General features: G+C 41.7%; 2 protein-coding genes across 2 annotated transcripts; both read left to right on the top strand.

Annotated features, from left to right (window-relative positions):
* Positions 1 to 1,153: 1,153 nt before the first annotated feature.
* On the top strand, positions 1,154 to 7,474 carry ubap1 (ubiquitin associated protein 1). Its single transcript, XM_047582258.1, has 7 exons — positions 1,154 to 1,326; positions 2,501 to 2,549; positions 2,675 to 2,799; positions 3,086 to 3,928; positions 4,049 to 4,207; positions 4,659 to 4,760; positions 4,877 to 7,474. Exons 2-7 carry the CDS (start codon positions 2,510 to 2,512, stop codon positions 5,015 to 5,017), a joined length of 1,410 nt encoding a protein of 469 aa, XP_047438214.1. The 5' UTR covers positions 1,154 to 1,326; positions 2,501 to 2,509; the 3' UTR covers positions 5,018 to 7,474.
* A 2,214-nt stretch (positions 7,475 to 9,688) lies between these two features.
* Positions 9,689 to 19,755, top strand: dcaf12 (DDB1 and CUL4 associated factor 12). The gene is made up of 9 exons (XM_047582257.1): positions 9,689 to 10,090; positions 12,545 to 12,835; positions 14,477 to 14,755; positions 15,110 to 15,170; positions 15,382 to 15,575; positions 16,446 to 16,511; positions 16,607 to 16,769; positions 17,421 to 17,599; positions 17,766 to 19,755. The coding sequence occupies exons 1-9, from the start codon at positions 10,031 to 10,033 to the stop codon at positions 17,922 to 17,924; spliced, it is 1,452 nt and encodes a 483-aa protein (XP_047438213.1). The 5' UTR covers positions 9,689 to 10,030; the 3' UTR covers positions 17,925 to 19,755.
* Positions 19,756 to 20,138: the final 383 nt, after the last annotated feature.

Raw genomic sequence — 20,138 nt, 5'->3', positions numbered from 1 at the left:
TTATCTTGAATCCTGAAAACATTTGAGCTACTATGATGATGTTCCCTTCAAGATAAATGATACATTCAGCCAAAGTGGAGATGCCTGTTGGTTTCTGTCTGCTTCATTCTTGGACACACAGATGTTGATTATGTACTATTTATCAAACCTGGTACCCGCTTTCATTTAACGTCGTTCAAATTAGTGTCAATAAACATGTACACCTAGGTTTTTCACATTATATTTGGAGCACAAACATAAAATATATACATATACACATACACATACAAACATACAGATCATGGCACAAGGGATCGTAACATTTTGTCCTGTGCATTATGAATATTGTGAAACAAAATCAGTTCAAAGTACAGAAGGTAAAAATAAGGACAAAGGAGAGAAAGGGATGGGGCGATGATACTAAGAGGATTCAAGAAAGAGGGTATTCTATTAACACAGCAGTTTTTTCATTTTCTTATTTTTTACACGTTTTGAGGATATAAGAAGCATTCTTAATTCCAAAAAGTGATTTTGAAAACTTTTATTTGTGGGTAAAGAATTTAGCATAGAGTGCTTATTATAAATTTTAGGGAACCTTCTTACGGAAAACGACGCTGGGTTTTATAGTTTTTATTGCTTCCTTTGCTCTTTTTTCTTCTTTTAAAAATACTGGAATTATAAGAGGTTAATCATTATTTAATGTATATATTGTTGAATCTTTTTTGTATTTTTTTAATCTCTTGTATCCCTCTTTTTGAGTATGAATTTATCACTTGTCACTGGACTAGTAAATAAACTAGTCCAGTGACAATCTTGCATGTAATGCTCTGTATGCGACTGTCTTGTGCTTGTTTTACCACTGGCTGCATAGATAGATAATTGCCCCCGTGGCGATAATACAGAGCTGATTAACCTAACATAAAAGATAATGTGTTTCAAAATGAATGAGTGGGTCATATTAAGAGTTTGAAAGAAGTGTGAATCCAAACCTGCCCAGAATGGTTTGGATACAGAACATTTCAAAAAAAAAAAACATATGGGGGACAGTTTCAATTCCGTGATTACAAAATGAACAAGAGGTGTCAATTGAAAAAGAAAATCGCCCAGCTTCATAATAATTTACAACAACAACTCACTGAAATGACGCGATCTGACGTCAGGCATGCGGGTGACGTCAGACAGGAACCAGTGAAGGGAGCTTGACAAATCAAGATGGCGACCTACGTTGCAGCAGGAAAGAGGTTTCAGTATAAATAAAACTCGTCCGGACTCGTCCAGTGTAAATTGGAGTGCCGCCGAAGTGAGACGTCGTTTGGATTTTGAACGGACAGGACGGAGCAGATACTGGTGAGAGGGGGCTGTGTTTGGGTGTGAGCTCTGGTTTATTTCGGGGCGGTGGCGGCGGCGGCGGCGGAGGCAGAAGTCTGTCGTTATCCAGCCACATAACGTGAACCACCAGGCCACTCGCGATGCTAAGCGTATTAGCACGAACAGTGGCATTCCCCCAAGACCATTAGCCGGTATCGGTTGGTTGTTTTGTCGGTGTATACGTTAGTCCGGCCGTTATATTCCTATAATATCAGCTAAACTAATACCGGACCCGACGTATGTGTCATAGGAGTAACTAGGCAGTGATAGCTTAGCTTATGGCTAAGGCTGTTATAACTTAAGTGACACTAGGAAATGAATACATAAAAGGCTCCTATGCACTTTTTTTAGCCATACGTGGCAGCTGGAAGCCTTAAAAGTAGTCCACTTTAACATTAACTCGCCCTATAATGCGATAAGGTACCTTTATTGTCGTCCATTTCGTTATCATTTCGTTTTTATCGCGTTTGACCCACCTATCCACCTGGACCCGGGCAACTTGATCTACAGCGCAACACATCTACAATATTAAACGCTACCTGTCTCTACTTAAAACTTAGGTACGTATGGGATCGTTACGATGGTTACGGAGAAGAGCAACTCGTGTTGGATTAGTTTATATAACGTTACTATAAACTAATAACTACGGGGAGACTGTAAAGTTTCATTGATGCATCGGTCTACTACCGGAGACACCGGGGTTTTACTAATGCTAAAGAGATAACAAAAGTAAAAGAGCTGTGGAGTTGGGTGTTGGTTTTCACCGTTGTAGCTGAAATATTATACTGTGTCAGTGAGCCAGTTGATTCAGTGTTTGTTTAAGACCGAGCCCTTTTGATATCGTAAGTACTTCTAACCAACAAATAAGCTGCGTAAATGAATCAAATCCAACATATTTTTCCCCTGCACGTTTGACACAGGATCACACTGATCAAAGTTGTGCCTCAAGCACATTTGGAAACAGTGGCTCCTCTGTGTTGATAACGTCAGACTTTCTTTGTGCCACGGCAACGGGATTATGAGACTTGAGCAGCACATTAATGCACAAAGGCAAAGGGGTGAAACTCATTTGAATGGGGGCGCCACCATGTGATACAAGTGCGGTTTCTCTCATTTGCCTCACTCTTTACCGTCCACTGATTTCTGTTTTCAGAGACTCTAAATGGCTGCGAGGAAGTCTGGAACAGATGCATACAACAATGGCAAGGGCTTATTTTTAATTCTTGTTTGGCTTTTAAACTAACTGTGCACGTTGAATGTCTTGCTGGTGGCCGTGTCTCGTTTTCTTGCCCGATTCTAATTTGCTTTTTGTTTGTTTTGCGCGCAGGACCCATCAGCTACCTTGAAGACGTTCCCTTCAAGATAAATGATAAATTCCGCTGTCCAGCCAAAGTGGGGCTGCCTGTTGGTTTCTGTCTGCCAGACTGTGGCGCTTTACTCTCGGACACACAGGTGAGTCAGTTACCAGGGAGATGTTGATTATGTACTAGTCTTAGCTGCGGCATACCTGCAGCTATGCAAATCACATGAACAAAAAGCTCTATGCTTACTCTTTTAAAGCATGATGACAGAAGATATTTCTGTAGTTACAAGGTGTAGATCTTACCTGCTTGACACATTGGATTACCTTTATTGGTTTACTATATTTTTTCAGATGTGTCATTTTTAATCAAATAAAGATTTTCTCTGTTACTCTGTGCCCTCTTTGCCCGTCACCCTCTTACTGCCGCCTCAACAGTATGACTTTACTCTGGAGAGGCGTAGTGTGCAATGGGGGGCAGAACTGGCTGAGGCCAGAGCTGCAGAGGCCAGAACAGCAGAGGCAGCAGCCAAGCACGAGGCAGAGTGCAGGGAGCAGGCCCAGGACATTGACGGTGGGAAATCCCGGTCTGCCGCTGATGACCAGGACCTTCTACCGCCAGCTCTGAACCCTGTTCTGGCAGGACTGAGCCATAACGCCATCCTCACTCCACTGCCTGCCCCAAGCCTTGGCCCCAGGAAAACACAGCCTAGCACTCCTCAGCCGCACAGCCTCAATCTAGCCGACTTTGAGCGGGAAGAGGACCCCTTTGACAAGTTGGAACTCAAAACTTTGGACGATAAGGAGGAGTTAAGGAGCATCCTCCAGAGCCAGCCCCAGCCCCAGCCCCAGCCCCAACCCCAGCCCCAGCCTCAGCCTCCCCCTCCCCCTTCAGTATCCCCGCCAGAGGCCTCTCAGCAAGGGTCATCATCACGTGGAAACAGCCCGTCTCCTCCCAGCACCAACACCAGCCTCTCAGCCAAACCAGGCTTCACTCACAAACCCAATGGGTTGGTCGCCTTGCTGGACATGGACAGAATCGGTCATCCAGGGAGAGCGGGGTTTGACACGGATGATCGACCCTGTAACATCCGCTCGCTGTCTTTTCCCAAGCTCTCTGATTCCTGTGACTCAGAGCCAGTAAGGTACAGTCCACTCCCTGCACACATTCCTGCTACTCGACAGAACCTACCTAACGGCAGCCCGCAGATGCCACCCAAGACCCAAGTTATTGTTGCCCCTGAGCCACCCAACTACAACAAGAGTGTCACTCCAAAGCCGGTGAGCATATTACATGAGACTTTTTTAAGTTTTTTTTGCAGTATAGCAATAAAGATTAGCAAGAGCTCATAAATAAAACAAAAATTCAAACCTTCTTGATTTTCACTAATCTCTGACTAGGCCAACCCAGGGTCGGGAACTGCCGGCCTGCCGTGTGGCGGAGCCCTTCTCAGCATGACGCCCAGCGAGCGACAGTGTGTGGAAACACTTGTGGGCATGGGCTATTCCTACGAGGGTGTCCTACGAGCCATGCAAAGACAAGGGCAGAACGTGGAGCAGGTGCGGCTTCCTTTCACCCCAGTGCGCAGAAATCTGGATTCGTAACGCATTTACTGTACCTGTGACACTGTATCTGTAAACCTAGCCTTGAATTAAAATAAAGGTTTTGCATCATCCTGTCTGTTGTCTCAGAAATTGTGGCAATAGCTCAGGTTCTGTACGGCTAGTATTAAATACTTATTGCAGTGTCCAGTGATGGCAAAATCAATGGGGCAATTATTGCTAAATGTGGTGTAACCAGTTCTGTAAAGTCATATAAAAGATTTGAACCAGTTGATGTTTGGCTGATAATTATAAATAAAAATATTAAGGACAGTAACTAAACCCGACTGTTCACTATATATCCTAAAACTAAAAGCACCATATTACTCTTCTGCCATTTATATAAGGTGAATTTTTTAAAGGGTTCACACTAGACATATAATAAACATTTACTTACTGTCTGTCCAAGGTACTGGACTACCTGTTTGTCCATGGTCGTCTATGTGAGCGGGGCTTTGATGCAAGTGCAGTGGAGGAATGTTTGGAGATGTACCAGTGCTCAGAGGAAAAGGTTTGTACATTTTCATCAGATAACTACACATACTGAACGTCCGAAGAACGTCGGACGACAGACCACTACAGGTTGGATAACGTCGTTGCTGCTGTTTTTATTTCCGAACTTCCCAGGCGTTGCAGTTTCTTGAGCTGATGTCAAGATTTGGCGAAATGGGATTTGAGCGGGATGCCATCAAAGAGGTGCTGCTGGTCCACAACAACGATCAGGACAAGGCTCTGGAGGACCTGATGGCTCGCGCCACGGCCAGCTGAGCCGAGCCCCTCGGCTCACCTAAGCTTCGCGCAGGGGCAAGCCTCCCGCCACCACCCAACAGCCCCCTTCCTTCTGCCTACCCTATCACACCATGCCCTTTCCTTGCCTTGGCTGTGGAAGGGACAACTGGGAGACTGTTGTCTTTCTCTCCGTGCTAAAACGTATTGTGTCTCAGCACTTCTTAAAAAACTGCGTGCCTCGAGTGGAGGGGGTTAAACTGTAACAATACTTAATGGTGGTTTTAGGTTCAAGGATTTGGTACTGTTAGGCTATTCGTGAATAAGGGGGATGACTGCGCTGGGAATGAAAATCTGAATTTGGCGGTGGCATTTTTGATGCCGTTCTGTGATTTGCTTCCACGCGGAAGTCCTAATTTGACTGCTGGCAAAACTGCAGAACAGAATGGGGAGGAGCTGGCGACTGCTCTGAGTGCGTCACAAAAGGATCAGTGTGGACTTTGGAAACAACCAAACAACCAAGCTGCCATCTTCCACTGCTCACTGCAGACCGACCTAATGGTGGAGGTGATACGGGGGCCTTGAGGAGGCTCTCTGCAAACTGAACCCACCGATGTTAAAGGTAAAAAAAAGAAAAAAATAGAGAAAAAAAAAAGAGAAAAATAAAGGCACAGTCGCCAGGCAGAGAACTGACTCTCAAGAAGTGCCCTCTGTGCTGGGGTGCCCTGCACCTGTTTTTGTTCCACATTATGCTTTCATTCATTCATGTCTGTTTTTCTGTTCAGTGTGGGCACTTTTTTTTTTTTCCTATGGCAGTTTAAATATTCAGTTTCTTTGCTTTCTGTTTTAGGAATTGCATAACAAATCATTAGTCCGTATAACTCAGAACATGAGAGCAGTACGCTCTTCAACCTGCACTGGAATTGCCTGCAAATGGAGTGGGGAGACATGGTTGAACGTTACTCTTTAGGAAATGTAAAAATATGACCTATGACCCATTGGCACTAACGTGTCACGTACTGCACAGGCACACATATTTCATAATTATCAACTTATTTAAAATATTACACTGACACTTTGATTTAAAGAATAAAGAGTTTGATATGATGATGTAAGATATGCTAACTTACAAACGCTTTTTAACTGTCACAAACCTTTGTTTGCAGACTGGGAAAGAGTGGTTAAAAAAAAAACAAAATGTAAGTGAGGGCTGTTCTGGCAGCCACATCACAGTGCAATAGAGATATTTCATATTGTGTGACTGTTGACTTGCACTTTGAGCCTCAAGTAATTGGGAAATAGTAGTTGGGAAATAAGGAATGATCTTTAAGCCTTATTGAAAATTTGGACATAACAAGGCCAAGTCTAATCAAACTTTTCAAGTTTGATTTGATGTTCTTGATTTTAGTTTGGTTGGCAATCCCAGTTTCCAATTTGAGGGGGGAAAAGAAATAATTAAAAAAGGTCAAAAACATTTTCCAGTATTTTGATTGGGTGCAATTGTTTAAAAGAAGGCCAGAATCCGATATTTTTATAGTATGTGATAATGGACCTCCTGAGTTTTGTGTTTTAAAAAAAATAGTGTCTTCTCAGTCGCACCGAGGGTAAAGATGGGAGACATTTTCACACTCTCAAGCTCTGTGATTTTGATGGGGATTGTGAGAGGCACGGTAACAGGTTAAGGGCTTAAAGTTAGCAAAATGTGACTCGGAGATCTGGCACTGTGCTTGGGACAAGTCCAACACTTAGTCCTGTGTTTAATTTCAAAGAAAAACCACCATGTTGTTTTTGAGCCAACCAGTTATAGGGTGTTTTATTGCCAATACGGTCATCATTTTACTATCATCCATAAACCATAGCAAGTTCACATCACATATTGTCCTTGAGTCACATCTTGCTAGTTGAATTGCTGGTGCAGGCGATTAACATATAATGAGCAACATGTCATTTAGACCTAGTAAATTTACTTCCGCCAGCGTTTTAAGTCATGTGGTCGACATGATAAGTGTTTTCACTTAGTTCTTTTAATTGCCTTTCTTTTTATTTACCGCAATAGAGAAGAAAGGTACACCTACCTAACAGACACATAAGTGGTATTATTGTCTCCATGCTTGACTCAAGTGTGGTTTTGTTAATCATAGATAAAGCAAGTTGATTTCTACTTGCCTCCTCTCTGACTTATTACAGTATATATAAAGTTCTGGATCTCCTTTATTTGATGCCTCCCGCAATTTCTGTTCTGATCTTCGAGTTGTGCAGGGACGAAGCGCACCTACATCCTCATTATTTAGGGGTTCATCTTCAAGGGTTTATATCTGAGATTTACATCTAAGTCACTGCATAGTGAATCTAATGAACAGTGAAATATTTTATTAGTATAATAAAAGGTGGTTGAGCTGAGTGTTCTTTCCCGAGCTCTTAAAATGTGATTTGCAAAATGTTCAGTTTCCTCTTGAATTATTTGGAAAATTCACATGATTAAATGTGCACATCTTTTCAGTGGTGAGACTGTTGATTGTTGCCGCTGTTGTTGTGTCTTCGGAGCTCAAGTGTGACCGAACGTGGCACGTGAAGCTGGTGAGGAAGTGCCCCCTCACCTCGCTCCCCTAAACACATTTTTTATCAACAATGCAGATGATTGTCTACCCAGGTTTTGTCGCTGGCGACTGGAAACGTCCAACTGTGAGGCCTAGTCAGCGGGGGAAAAAAAGTCAATCAAGCAACACTTCAGAGGCCAGTTTGACTGTTGTTATCAGGGCAAATAAACAGATGTGTACAAAGTAACAGATTTGAATAAGGCCGTACGAAGTCCACTCATCAGTGTGATTTAGGATTTAAACTCTAACCATGTCATAATAGCAATCATCTGAAGAATTACGCTCTTATCAACAATGTATAACACTATTGACACATATTAGCATAAAAGGCGGCCGTTATAGCATGGGCGCCGCCATCTTGCCGTACTGTGGCCCGTGACGTCATGGGGGTGGTGATTCCCATAGCATTAGACGGAGAGAAGAGAGAGCTTGAGAAAGACGATGAAAGATAGATAGTGGGAGATAGATTGTTTTAGTCATATACATGTAACGTGTACTTTTATTTTTAACATTTTAACGTGTGGTTACGGCTAGTTCGGCTTAGCTACTACTAATGGGGTGTTGGCAGTGTTTCCGCTCGCACATCTCTCAGTGAAAGTGTTTCCCCTTCCAATACATCCATCTCCCAGCATATAACGAGGAAAGTACGCACCGTGGTGATACAGGAAAGACCGTGGATTTAAATGGTCCAGCAGGTAGACCCTGAAACAGTGACATCGTTGCACAATAGCCACACTGACACCAGGTAGTGTTGCCAACACGCTCTTCTCTCCAAACCACCGGTTTCACTACTTCTTCACCTCTTAGTGGGACCTCGGTTTCCACGAGCATCCAACAGGATTCGTACCGGGCTGAAGATCTCTTTCCATTTCATCCTCGTCCATTTCCAACTGCGTTCACAGGTATCCAACCAACCCCGTGACATATTCGATTACGTCATTTCAAAATGGCGTCTCCCTAGCGAGCAGGTCAGGTGGAGATGACAAAAAAATAAACTTCTTAAAAATATCAACAACTTTTTAATATTTGACTTTAGCAAATGATTTTTTTTTTGGATACAGTCACAGTACAAGGACCAATACATGTACGTTTCATTTCCCCTTTAAGGATAAAAAAAAAGCGTTTAAAACAAGCAACTGGACTTGTTGGGTTTTGCGACTGTGTGAGTATAACACATCAGAAACTTGCCAGACCAGAAACTATCAATCAGCTTCCGAATGTAAGTCCTGTCCTATAAGACCAGAAACCAGTTCTTAAATATAATTTACATGTGTAATTGCGCGCTAGAAAACTACATAATTGTGAAATGAGATTTAAAATATAACGTTATTCATTTGCACTGTTAATTTTCTGACCAAGACGATTAATAATTAATAATTGTTTACTGCATGTGGACATTCCCGGACCACAGTGCGTCCGTGCCCGGCTATAAGACTCTACAGGTGGATGAAGACACAGGTGGATAAGGTGGAGGTGGATGAAGACACGCTCCTGACTTATGGAGTTTACGTCCTTCCCTCAGTGGACAAGGCGACAGCATGACACGAGATCCAAGCCACAGTGTTGCCATGCAACAGTCCAAACAACTGGATCACTGTGAACACTGTTTTGCATTTGTCCATAGATAATTTTTTGCTTACATTATTTTCTATTTCATTTGACCAGATAATACTTTTATTTTATTTTAATCTTATTTTTTTATCTTTATTTTTACCTGTGCTTTTAAGAGTGTTTATTTTATTAGACTTAGGCAGACTTTAATGATCCACGAGATGTTTGGTCATATTAGCTTAGTCGTTACAAAAAGGTGAGCTGTTATACAGTTGGATACAGTTTGATATAAAAAAATATTTATGTCCCTTAATTCCTGGCTTGTTTGTTTTTTCTTTTTTGTTGTTAATTGTATTTATGTTTATATACCTCTTATACGCTTCTCAGCTATTTATTTCCTAGATAATTAATAATTCTGTCTAAAGCTGTCCCTTTTGAATTGTATAATAAAAAATGTGCAATAAAAAAACAAACATGCACGTTACATCAATGGGCTCGCAGCTTCTCGCAGTTGACGTGAACGCGCACGCACGACGCACCCGTTCACGTACGACCTTGTTTTTGTTGATGTTTAATTTGAGTGCGGCTGCGCGCTGCTGCTGACGCGACTTGGTAGTGGTAAAAAAAAAAAAAGATAGCCGGAATCCTCTGGCGTTAGCTAGCTGGCGATAATTTCCAAATTGAATTGTTTGCCTAAGCGTCGTGTTATTTGAGGGGTTAGGAGGCACGCGAATGATAGAAATTCTGAGAATCTCAACCGACCTGTCCCGTATGTGATCGCCCTTCCTCCTCGTCGGACGCTGCCAGCGAGGGCCAAGGAACTAAATAGCATATCGCCATTATATGATCCAGTATCCAGCGTCACTTTTACCCTCCATGTGGGTGAGGGAGCTGTGTGTGTCAGATTATGGCGAGAAAAACAGTTAGCAGGAAAAGGAAGGCAGGAGAGCCCAAAGACCAACAACAGGTAGGCGGAAACCGGTTCTGTTAGCATGCTAACTAGCACTGGGCTAGCCAGATTTAGCTGATATGAGCTACAGCAGCAGCAGAACAGATGTGACATTTTAACACATCAACCGATGCATTATATAGCCGGAGCATGCACCAAATACGCACATTTTCTAAAAGATGTTTAAACACCGATTTAGCGTGTTTCTGTTTGAAAGTAAATTCATGCTAATCTTAGCCAACGGAAGTCCGTTATGAATAGCAGCTAACGTTAGGCCAGGGGGGTCGAACTCATTCTAGTTCAGGGACCACATAAAACACTTAAAACCCTAATTTCATCTCAAGCGGGCCTGGCAAGTTTCACAACAGCGTATTGGTTAACTTGTAAATAACGACAATATCTAATTTTTCCCTTTGTCTTAGTGCAAACAAGCACATTATGGAAGTGTTTACATTTAATGACCTGCACTTTTACAAGACATGTAACTTAATGAACAACCGGACATTTCTTCAGAAAAATAAGTCCTATTCTATTCACTGTCTTTTCTTTCGATCCGATGACAAGTAATATCAAGGTTGATATCCCGATACCGATATCGATATTTTCAGATGTGCACTTGTGTATATGACAATGATGACCTTTATAATGAACTTTTGAGAATGTAATTATGAAAAATGTATTTTATAACTCCCACAGATTCAGTGTCATAAAGGTATTAATATTTCTTGTGAAAGTGGACTTGGTATTGATATTTTGATGTAAAGATCAGTTCTAAAAAACAGGTCTAGAGAGGAAGTGTCGATATATCTGGGTCAGTACACACATCCCTATTGTGTAGTTCTAGGTTATGTCCTCAACATTTTACTAAAACTGTGTGAAATCTGGTAACAGCAGTTACTTTTAATGGGGAAAATGCAGTTAATGTCTTAAATGTAATTTCTGCACTTCCTGAAAATCCATCCACTGGGCCAGATTATACCGTCTGCTGGCCCGTTTTTTTTTTGGGCTATCCCTCATCTCTGGGGCAATTGTCCAATTGGGATTGGGATTAAATAGCCTTGGTGTCTGTAAATAAATATACTATTGTCAATCCTTTCTTCGGTTGGGTTCTTCAGTTGTCACCATTTAATAATCCTCACCTTAAAACCTTTACTTAAGCTTATTAGTGCTATTGGACATGCTGTTGAACAAATCTAAACATATAGAACAAGTGCTGATTCAGACACTTGTCAGCATTATCACATTAGACAACTTTAGGACACTTCTTCATGGTACCTAATAAATCAGTTATGCTCAGCCTTCGTGTAGAGCTGGACCTTACACACCACATTTGACCCTAATTTAAAGCGAGTATTTTTTCTTGATCTGACTTCCTGGGTGAAAACTACATGCTTCTAAGAGCAAAGAGCACAGGGACGCAGTTTAAAAAGTGTGAAGAAGTTGCCAAATATGGTTCCTCACCCCATGAAGTGTTGAGGAAAAATAAAGCGGATATCACTACAGATGCTACTGACATCCTCTCCATCTGGCATAGAACAGTCACACAATTTGCTGTGGACTTGAATAATTAGGCCAGGGTGAGACGATTCATGATCATCAGTAATATTTTTAAATGTGATTGCAATTCAAGTTAAGATGCTATAGGTGGTTTCTTGGAAAAATTACCTTTTTTTTTAATGATTGACCACTGGTGTGTGTCAGTGGAGAGGATGCTCGTCAGGGACGCCCCTGGCCCTGTAAATGTTTGCAAATGTCTGTGTAATCAGCATTGTTTAAGCAGCTTGGAAATGTATGAAAGGTCACTGAACTGATCTTTTCTCCGGTGTGTTAAGTTCAACCTGTTCAGCTGGCTTCTCTTTCATTTGTGTGGATCCTCAGGTTAAATTATAACGTTAACATTTTCTAACAGCTGCAGTGCAGATCTGTTAAGCCAGAGCAAAATTAAGTGGCCAGTTGAATTAACTGACTTGTGCATAAACTTTGAATAGAGCTTCAAAAGTCTTAATTTGAATTCCTTGACAACCAGTTCAGGGAAGGTTAAATGAAGTCTTTTCATTTCTGTTGCACCTAATCCAAAATTTGCTTTTGTGGCATCTTATTACTAACATTCATATTCTGTACATCTATTTTTGCCAGCCAGTACTGACCTACCTGTGTTGAAATTAAAAACTTTTGTGTGCACAAGGTCTAGGTCTGACGAATTATCAGTGTCGATTTGGTGTAATACTCCCTATGTGTCCATAGTCCTTGAGGATAAGACAGCACTGGCTCAGCACAGATAGGTCAAAACACTAAAACTGGACTGGAAAAGTGATGTCACAGTGTCCTATTTGATTTTAACAGGGAATGTCTTATCTTTAGGTTTACTTTCCCACAGTTGTGTAAAAATATTATTGATCCTATCGGAACTTATTTTATCTTGACATAAATCATCTGCTAGGCGCTTGACCTCATTTCGTTCTCTTTCCACAGCTGGGCTGGTGTCAGGCACCACACAAGCGGAGTCGTGTTTCTTGTTCATCACGTCATGCCCAGCAGTGGTGGTGCAGCCGGCGCTCTGTGGTATGTGCCCTCCGGGGGCGAGAGTTCAGGCCTCAGCAGCAGCACGAGTTGAGGCTCCAGCGGAGCCTGCGTGGCTTTGCAGCCGGCAGGCTCCCTGGGATCCTGAAGGAGAGGGAATTTTCTCTGGGACGACTCAACAAGGTGTTTGCTTCGCAGTGGCTCAACCACCGGCAGGTGGTGTGTGGGACCAAGTGTAACACGGTGAGACGCCCTTTCATTACCCACCTCCTTGACGTTAATCAGTGTACTATTGCTTAGTCAGTAAGTTTACGTGCACTTGCATAATTTGAGTATAGACAGAGCAAGTTGATAAGTAACGACCATGTGGACACCATAGCTAATTTAGATGCCGTAAGATAATCAGCGTTAAATCTTCTTTATGCTGCGGTCCTCGTCTTTCCTGCGTGTCGTTACCCCCCTCTCTACATCCCCATTTCCCGTCTTTCTACAGTGTCACTTTCAACAAAGACTAAAAAGCCAAAAAATATATATATATTATATATATATATAAAGACAAAATCTTCTTTATGCATTTCAAATAACTGTATTGTTTCGATGATATATCACACAATTTAGCTATGTATCCCCTAAAATGTGTAAACTGTGTAGTATTGGGATTTAGGAAAGAAATAGGTTGAGTTGTGGATGAAATTTTTGCGGTATAATCTGGTGAATAATCTACCTATTATCAATCAGTTAATTAATAGTAAATTAATAATTTGGTTTACCACTAATTAATAAACAACTCTTGCCATATGAAACATTTTATTATATGTTATATAAGGATACTGTTCACAAGTTCAGATGCAGTCAAATTAGATTAGGAGCTGTGGTGTTTACTATCCTCTGTCTTTATATAACAAGGGCAGTGTTGAGAATTATTTAACTGTAATGGCTTGTGCTGATTGTAATTTGAAATTCCACTGTATAATATATCGACCAAAAGGTTGCTTACATCCGCATAGAGTTTAAAGTTATTGGAAATCTACGCGGTATAAGTCTTCTCAGGACACAACTCAAAAGCCTCCCAGGCACTGACCAGCAACCAACAATCAAACAAAACTCACTGTAACAATCCAAATGCTGATGCTGATGTCAGATTGTGCTGCTTGGGCTCAGTGGCTGCTCTACAGTGGTGGGCCATTTCTTTTTTAGTAAGTGTGCCACTTACTGGATCTGTCTAATGAAGTCCCACACTTATTTCACACTTCAATTGTTTGGGCCTTTTCTGTTGTTTCTGCCATTCCTGATAGCGGGGATGAGCAGAAACATTGTAACGTGCATATGTGCTAGTTTCGATTATATCAATATCAATGCCTTTGTGAATTCTGCTTATTGATTCCCTTATCTATTCCTGGCCTGTTTTCTGTATGTAAAGTCCTCGGTTTTCAACACTGAGTTTGCTGTTTTATGACTTGTCAGAACACAATCTGAATGCGTAGAATTAAACTGGGCACAAAAATATGCAACGTTACTGGATGTGTTCACAGCCCTTAGTGTCCAGTTTGGTGGATTCTTTTCCCACGAGGTGGAAAAGTAAGGGTCATAAGGTTGTCGTTGTGTGCACTGAGGCAGTTTGCAAATGAGTGTGAAGTGATTTAGCATGAAAGTGCACAACTCCTATTCTACCAAAGGCAAAGCTTTGTATCCACGGCTCACCATTTTTCACAGGCAAATCTACTTTGGTTTTACTGTTTTGAATGACCAATGCACACTTGCAATAATCACACACAACCATTTCAAGAAACGTGCTCTCTTTCTCCTTGAAAAGCACATTTTAGCAGTTCATTAACATCGTCATATTTCAGACTAACCTAGTGTGTTTTCTTCATGTACTCGCAGCTCTTTGTAACTGACGTCCTGACGGGACAGATAACGCGCATTCCAATGCTGAAGGACAGGGAGTGTCGTGACGGAGGCTCCGGGGTGGTGGGTACGGTGGCGGCAGGGCGGCATTACCACCCCACGGGAGGCTCCCGTCCCCGGCTGGACCAGCAGGGCTGTGGAATCCACGCCATTGAACTCAACCCCTCGAGAACGCTGCTCGCCACTGGAGGAGACAACCCCAACAGCCTCGCCATTTACCAGCTGCCCACGCTGGACCCCGTTTGTGTTGGAGATGTAAGTGGTTTGAACCTTTGGGGGCTCGTCGATTCTGGATCACGATCGCCCGTCCCCTCTTTCCAGAGCGTAAAATGGCACTTAAGCCCGTTTGTCAGGCTCCCTCGGCTGAGGGAGGCTTAATGCTGTGATAGCATGCTGATAAGCTATTTTGAAACATAGCTAAGTGTGAGGCATATGTTTATTCCAGAACATGCAGGATCACAGGCTGAGAGCATTGAAATACTGCAGTTTAATTCATTTTATTTACATGTTGCCTGTATTGTTTAGCTGCTGCTCAGCACAAGTTGCTCAACCTTTTGACCTGAAGCACATAATGTTGTACAATTCTTAAATAACTATTCTTTTTTTCAGGATGGCCACAATGACTGGATATTCTCCATAGCATGGATCAGTGACAACATGGCGGTTTCTGGTGAGTTTCTTTCCTCGGTTACATGTGAACATCGGGTAGTTAGCACAGTACATCTGCACATGTATCCTTTTCCACGTCAGTGCTGCACATGCCACCAATCCCATCTTTGATTTTATTACTTTTTTTAAAGTTAATAGACTAGGTTAGGTTAGTTACATATAAATATATATGTTGTATATATAAATGGGCCTGTGTGCATGTGAATTTGTAGGTTCCAGAGATGGTTCCATGGGCCTCTGGGAGATAACGGAGGAGGTCATGAGCCAGGCTGAAAGGAGTCAGAATGAAGAGACGGTACCGTCTTACGCCCACATCTCCCACCGTGCCCTCAAGGACATCCCAAAGGAGTACACCAACCCGTACAACTGTAAAGTCCGTGCTCTGGCCTTCAACAACAACCACAAAGTAAGGCTCAGACGCAAGACGCAGCTGTTGGGAAACCACACAATGCAGCTGTCTGTGAAATAGTCCTAATTTACTGGATGTCATGAACATGTGAAAGAGATATTAAACTTTACATTTTACCTCTATTAACATGGTAAAATAATTAATACTAAATTGGTACATCCACAGAAGAACAGAGTTACTCTTTTGACCAACAGTCAACCAGTTTGTTTTTCAGTAGCAACCAGACTTCTGAACATTTTGACTAAAACTAGGTGCCCTTGAAACCCAAAATCTCGGTCTGTATCCAGTCTGTATCTGCGTCTTGGGTGGCCGTGTAGTAAGCTTGTGAGAACAAACAAGCACGTGTGCCTCGTCATCTGTAAAAACTTAACCGAACTCAACAGCATTCAGAACTTAGTGAGAAGTTAAAAATCTAGGTTCAGCAGAAGTTTGGAAGCCTATGTTATCTACTATCTGGAACTTGCACTGCTGTCAAAATCACTCAATCTACTACGATGGGTTCTGTGGTCCACAACCAAACTGCTAATAGACTTGATAGTTGAGGAACTTGAACCACACCCATTCCACTGAATACAGAAAGATTTTAAAATGTAAAAATGTAAATGTTTGCATCTTTACAGTTCATGAATTGATGTCATTTTAACATCAAATCACCAAAATATTCTGTTGCCATGGTGAATTCTAGTATCAGAGATCCATTGACTGAAGCTTGTCTCCATTCATCACACGGAGCGCTGCGCATACCAGATTGAATTAAAAACTTGAGTCTCCCATCTCAGAATGGATCAACTCATGTCAAGGGTTTATCAAATCATCTCTCTGGAACATTTAAATGTCGTCTCTCTGCGCTGTTTTTCACCTTTTCAGGAACTTGGTGCTGTGTCTTTGGACGGCTATTTCCACCTCTGGAAAGCTGAACATAACTTGTGCAAGGTACAACACGTAGATGGTCAAATAATCACATCGGACGGTTTTCTAATATTTCAGATTTTCATTTAATGTCTTCAATGTCCAACATTCTGTCCCAGATACTGTCCACCAAGTTGCCTCACTGCAAAGAGAATGTGTGTCTGGCGTATGGACAGGACTGGTCAGTGTACGCTGTGGGTTCTCAGGCCCACGTTTCCTTTCTGGATCCACGGCAGCCTACACACAGCATTAAGTCTGTTAACTCCAGAGAGAGAGGAAGTGGTAAGTGAGCTGTAAACTCCCTAAACACACTGATACCACAAGCAGACGGCAGCTGAACGTGTTTGCATTCGAGTAATAACCAAACAAGTGAGTGCTGTCAAGTGGTTCACTTTGTGAATATATGTGTTGAGCATTGAAATGATCTGTATCATAACAGCGCAATAGTTAACCCTTTAAGACCTAAACATCTGCCCGTGGATGAAAAAAATAGCTTAGGGTATTTGAATTACCATAACTTCTCAATGGACAAAATTCAAAGTGTGACTGAGCGCTGGGAAGTTGCGCTTTCTGAAAAAAAAAAAAAAAAAACGTTTTGGTTGCGACGCAAGATTGGAGAGGCCCAGGAATACAGAGTTGTTTGGAGTTGTTGGTAAAAACAGAGTTGGTTAAACCCTTTAGATGTCACAAACATCTTCAGAAAGAAGTGCAACTTTCCAGCGCTCAGACACACTTTGAATTTTGTCAGTAGCGTAATTAAAAAAAACTGCAAGCTTTAACATGTGGTCGACGACACTTTCGGTTCTAAATGGTTAAATTAATTGTGATTTTACTGATAAATGTGTGTCCCCGACCAGGTTTTTAGTTGAAGGATTGGGTCGGCGCGTGCTTTTGAATAGCTTTGCATTAACACAAATGTCTGTGTTTGTGCAGGGATCCGGTCAGTGAGTTTCTATGAGCACATTGTGACAGTGGGCACCGGCCAAGGTTCTCTTCTGTTCTACGACATCCGGGCTCAGAGGTTCCTGGAAAACCCTTTCAATCCGAGCGGAGGGTATCGGAAATGTCCTGGAGATGGGATCCTCAAACTCACTACAGGAAAAGGCTGGCTGGTACACAATGTTTTTTAAATTAACTTTATTAAGTTATATATATACACACACACATAAAAGATAATGCACCATCGTAGTCGCTGTAGATGGATTACATGTGCTGTCATTAATAGTCAAACTTTTGCCTCCTTCTCCCTCTTTTCAACCCCTCCGCATTTGCTTCCAGAATCACGACGAAACGTGGAGGAGTTACTTCTCAGACATTCATTCCTTCCCCAACGCGGTGTACACCCACTGCTATGACGACTCCGGCACCAAGCTGTTTGTAGCAGGCGGACCGCTCTGTTCCGGCCTGCACGGCAACTACGCAGGACTGTGGAGCTAGCCTCTCCTCCTGCTCCTCCATCGCTCCCTCACTACGTCCTCGTCCAGATCTTTGGTTAACCAGTCCCTCCATCTCGCTCCCTCTTCTTCACCAGCGTCAACGTCTTTGGTATCCCTCTCGATCACTGAATTGTTACACTGTTTTGCTCAACACGTGGACTCAGGAGCATGATCCTCCCCCCCACCCCACCGTATCACTGCTTTCGATATTGTCGTCGTGTGTATTTGTGTCCCCCATCACACTATCCTTTCTCTTCCACTTATTCATTTGCACCTTCCACCTCAAGCTATTCATTACTTTTTTATATATATATATATAAATGTATAAATGATGAACATTGAACAGAATTTTTAAGAGCTGCGAAGTCTGCCACTAAGGAACTCGGAAGAGTTTTGAAAAACATTAAGAATAAAGTTACATGTCTATGTTCTCATCATTTAAAACACCTACATCCAACCTGCAGGGATTAGACTGTGGTCTTTTTGCTGGCTGGTTTTTGTACGTAAGGATAGTGTTTACTGCTGCTTCCTCTGTGGTCAATGACGGTGTGTTTGTGGAAAAACTTGAGGAATTCTCTCCCAAACGTTTCTTTTCATTCTCTCACTTAAACGGACAGCAATAAAAAAAGAGAGGGAGAAGGACCGAAGTGACAGTTCATTTTGAAGGACTGAACCGGAGCGGAGTTCGACGTTTGACAGAGTATTTACTAGTTGGGACAGCCGGCAACAACAATCACAAAGAACTTCTCTCTTCTCCCGTCAGAAGTAAAACAACGAAGCCAATCAGAGTGGGACTTTGTGCTCATCTTATCCTCACAGATGTAAAGGTTAAGGTTGATAAATGCGGTGTTGTTGTTCTGCTTTGAATGAATCGAAAACAAAAAGGAAGTGTATTTTATTTTTGTTTTTCTTTTGAAGTGTGTGATTTGACAGGCATATCCCTGCTGATATTCTAAATTGCTTTATTTGTATTTATTTCCCCCCCACTTTTCTTGTCACTTTTATTAGGCTGACCAGGAGTGTTTTGCTTCTTTTGAAAGATGCGTTGTGTTTTTTTTTTGGGCAGTGACCTTTCCACAGACCGTTTTCAAATCCCGATCGGTTTTGACTCTGGCGTTATATAGAGTTTACCCCAAGAACTTAGGTTTTAGTCGCACCTTATGAATCGCCAAATATGGTGATTAATTTATGGAAGGGACGCCCCTTGTCATCCTGGGAGTCTGCCACAGGCATCAACCATCTGATCAGAAGGATGCAAGGAGAACTAATGAGAATTTTTTTGGACTCTATATTGGAGTTAAACGCTGCAGGCACATACAGTACATTCTTTTCCTCCTTTTGTACCAAGGAGCTAGTGATTCTGCTCTTTGTTTGGTAGAGGCAGGGTAGGCTTGAGTTACGTTTTTGCCTTCCCCGAGTCTTTCTGTGAAAGACTGCCATAGGTGATCATACTTTTCCTTTTCTACATGGAACTTTTCTCCAGTTTTCACGATAATGACAGATTGGGGGAAAAAAAAAGAAACCCAGATGACGACCACGAATTGAACAAATAACCGACACTTTTAAAGTGTATTTTATATATAAATGTGTATATGTATGTGTAAAATACATAGGGACAATTGCATACATTTTTATGTATATGTCTGAGAAAGTGTGTGGATTGATCTGTTGGTGATGCCCTGTTTCTTTTTTTTATATATATATACACATGCCTCATGAATGTTTTTACAAATGACTGAACCTGAGGATATTGTAAAAATATTAACATCTGGAGAAAAAAAAAAGCTATTAAATCTTTAAAAGGAGTAAATAATAAAGTAAATGTATATTGATGTAACGTTTCTTTTTTGTGTGCTCTTTTATCCAGTTCATGAATTAAAATCCTGGACAGAAAAGTCTCTGTGTTACTAGTTATGTGATTGTGAACATATTACATGAAAAAAAAAACATTAAACGATCAATGCTAATCCCAGTCTGATGAATAAGAAAGAGTATTAAGGTCACCTTTTCAAAGCTTGTGCGGTTTATCCTTCAGAACAGCCGCAGTTAAAAGTTAAGTCTCTTTAAAGTCCTAATATTGTTAACTCCGCTGTGTTTGTGAGCTAAAAGAGAAAGTATTTCTTTGTTACTAAAGACGTGTCTGAAGTAGAGTTTGACGAATTTTGTCGTGCATTATTCTCGACATTTTATTTCGACTTTATTCTCGACGACATTT

Source organism: Mugil cephalus, chromosome 4 (genome assembly GCF_022458985.1).
Source record: "Mugil cephalus isolate CIBA_MC_2020 chromosome 4, CIBA_Mcephalus_1.1, whole genome shotgun sequence".
Classification (NCBI taxonomy): Eukaryota; Metazoa; Chordata; class Actinopteri; order Mugiliformes; family Mugilidae; genus Mugil; species Mugil cephalus.
The sequence above is the reverse complement of the archived record's forward strand: the minus strand, read 5'-3'. Positions and strand labels throughout refer to the sequence as shown.

Bases quoted from the DNA above. Each gene is read 5' to 3' on its own strand.
- ubap1 (XM_047582258.1), top strand. From the start codon at position 2,510: ATGGCTGCGAGGAAGTCTGGAACAGATGCATACAACAATG. The intron at 4,208-4,658 runs GTGCGGCTTCCT...TGTCTGTCCAAG, and splicing joins AAGGGCAGAACGTGGAGCAG to GTACTGGACTACCTGTTTGT. The intron at 4,761-4,876 runs GTTTGTACATTT...CGAACTTCCCAG, and splicing joins ACCAGTGCTCAGAGGAAAAG to GCGTTGCAGTTTCTTGAGCT.
- dcaf12 (XM_047582257.1), top strand. From the start codon at position 10,031: ATGGCGAGAAAAACAGTTAGCAGGAAAAGGAAGGCAGGAGAGCCCAAA. The intron at 14,756-15,109 runs GTAAGTGGTTTG...TCTTTTTTTCAG, and splicing joins ACCCCGTTTGTGTTGGAGAT to GATGGCCACAATGACTGGAT. The intron at 15,576-16,445 runs GTAAGGCTCAGA...TCACCTTTTCAG, and splicing joins CCTTCAACAACAACCACAAA to GAACTTGGTGCTGTGTCTTT.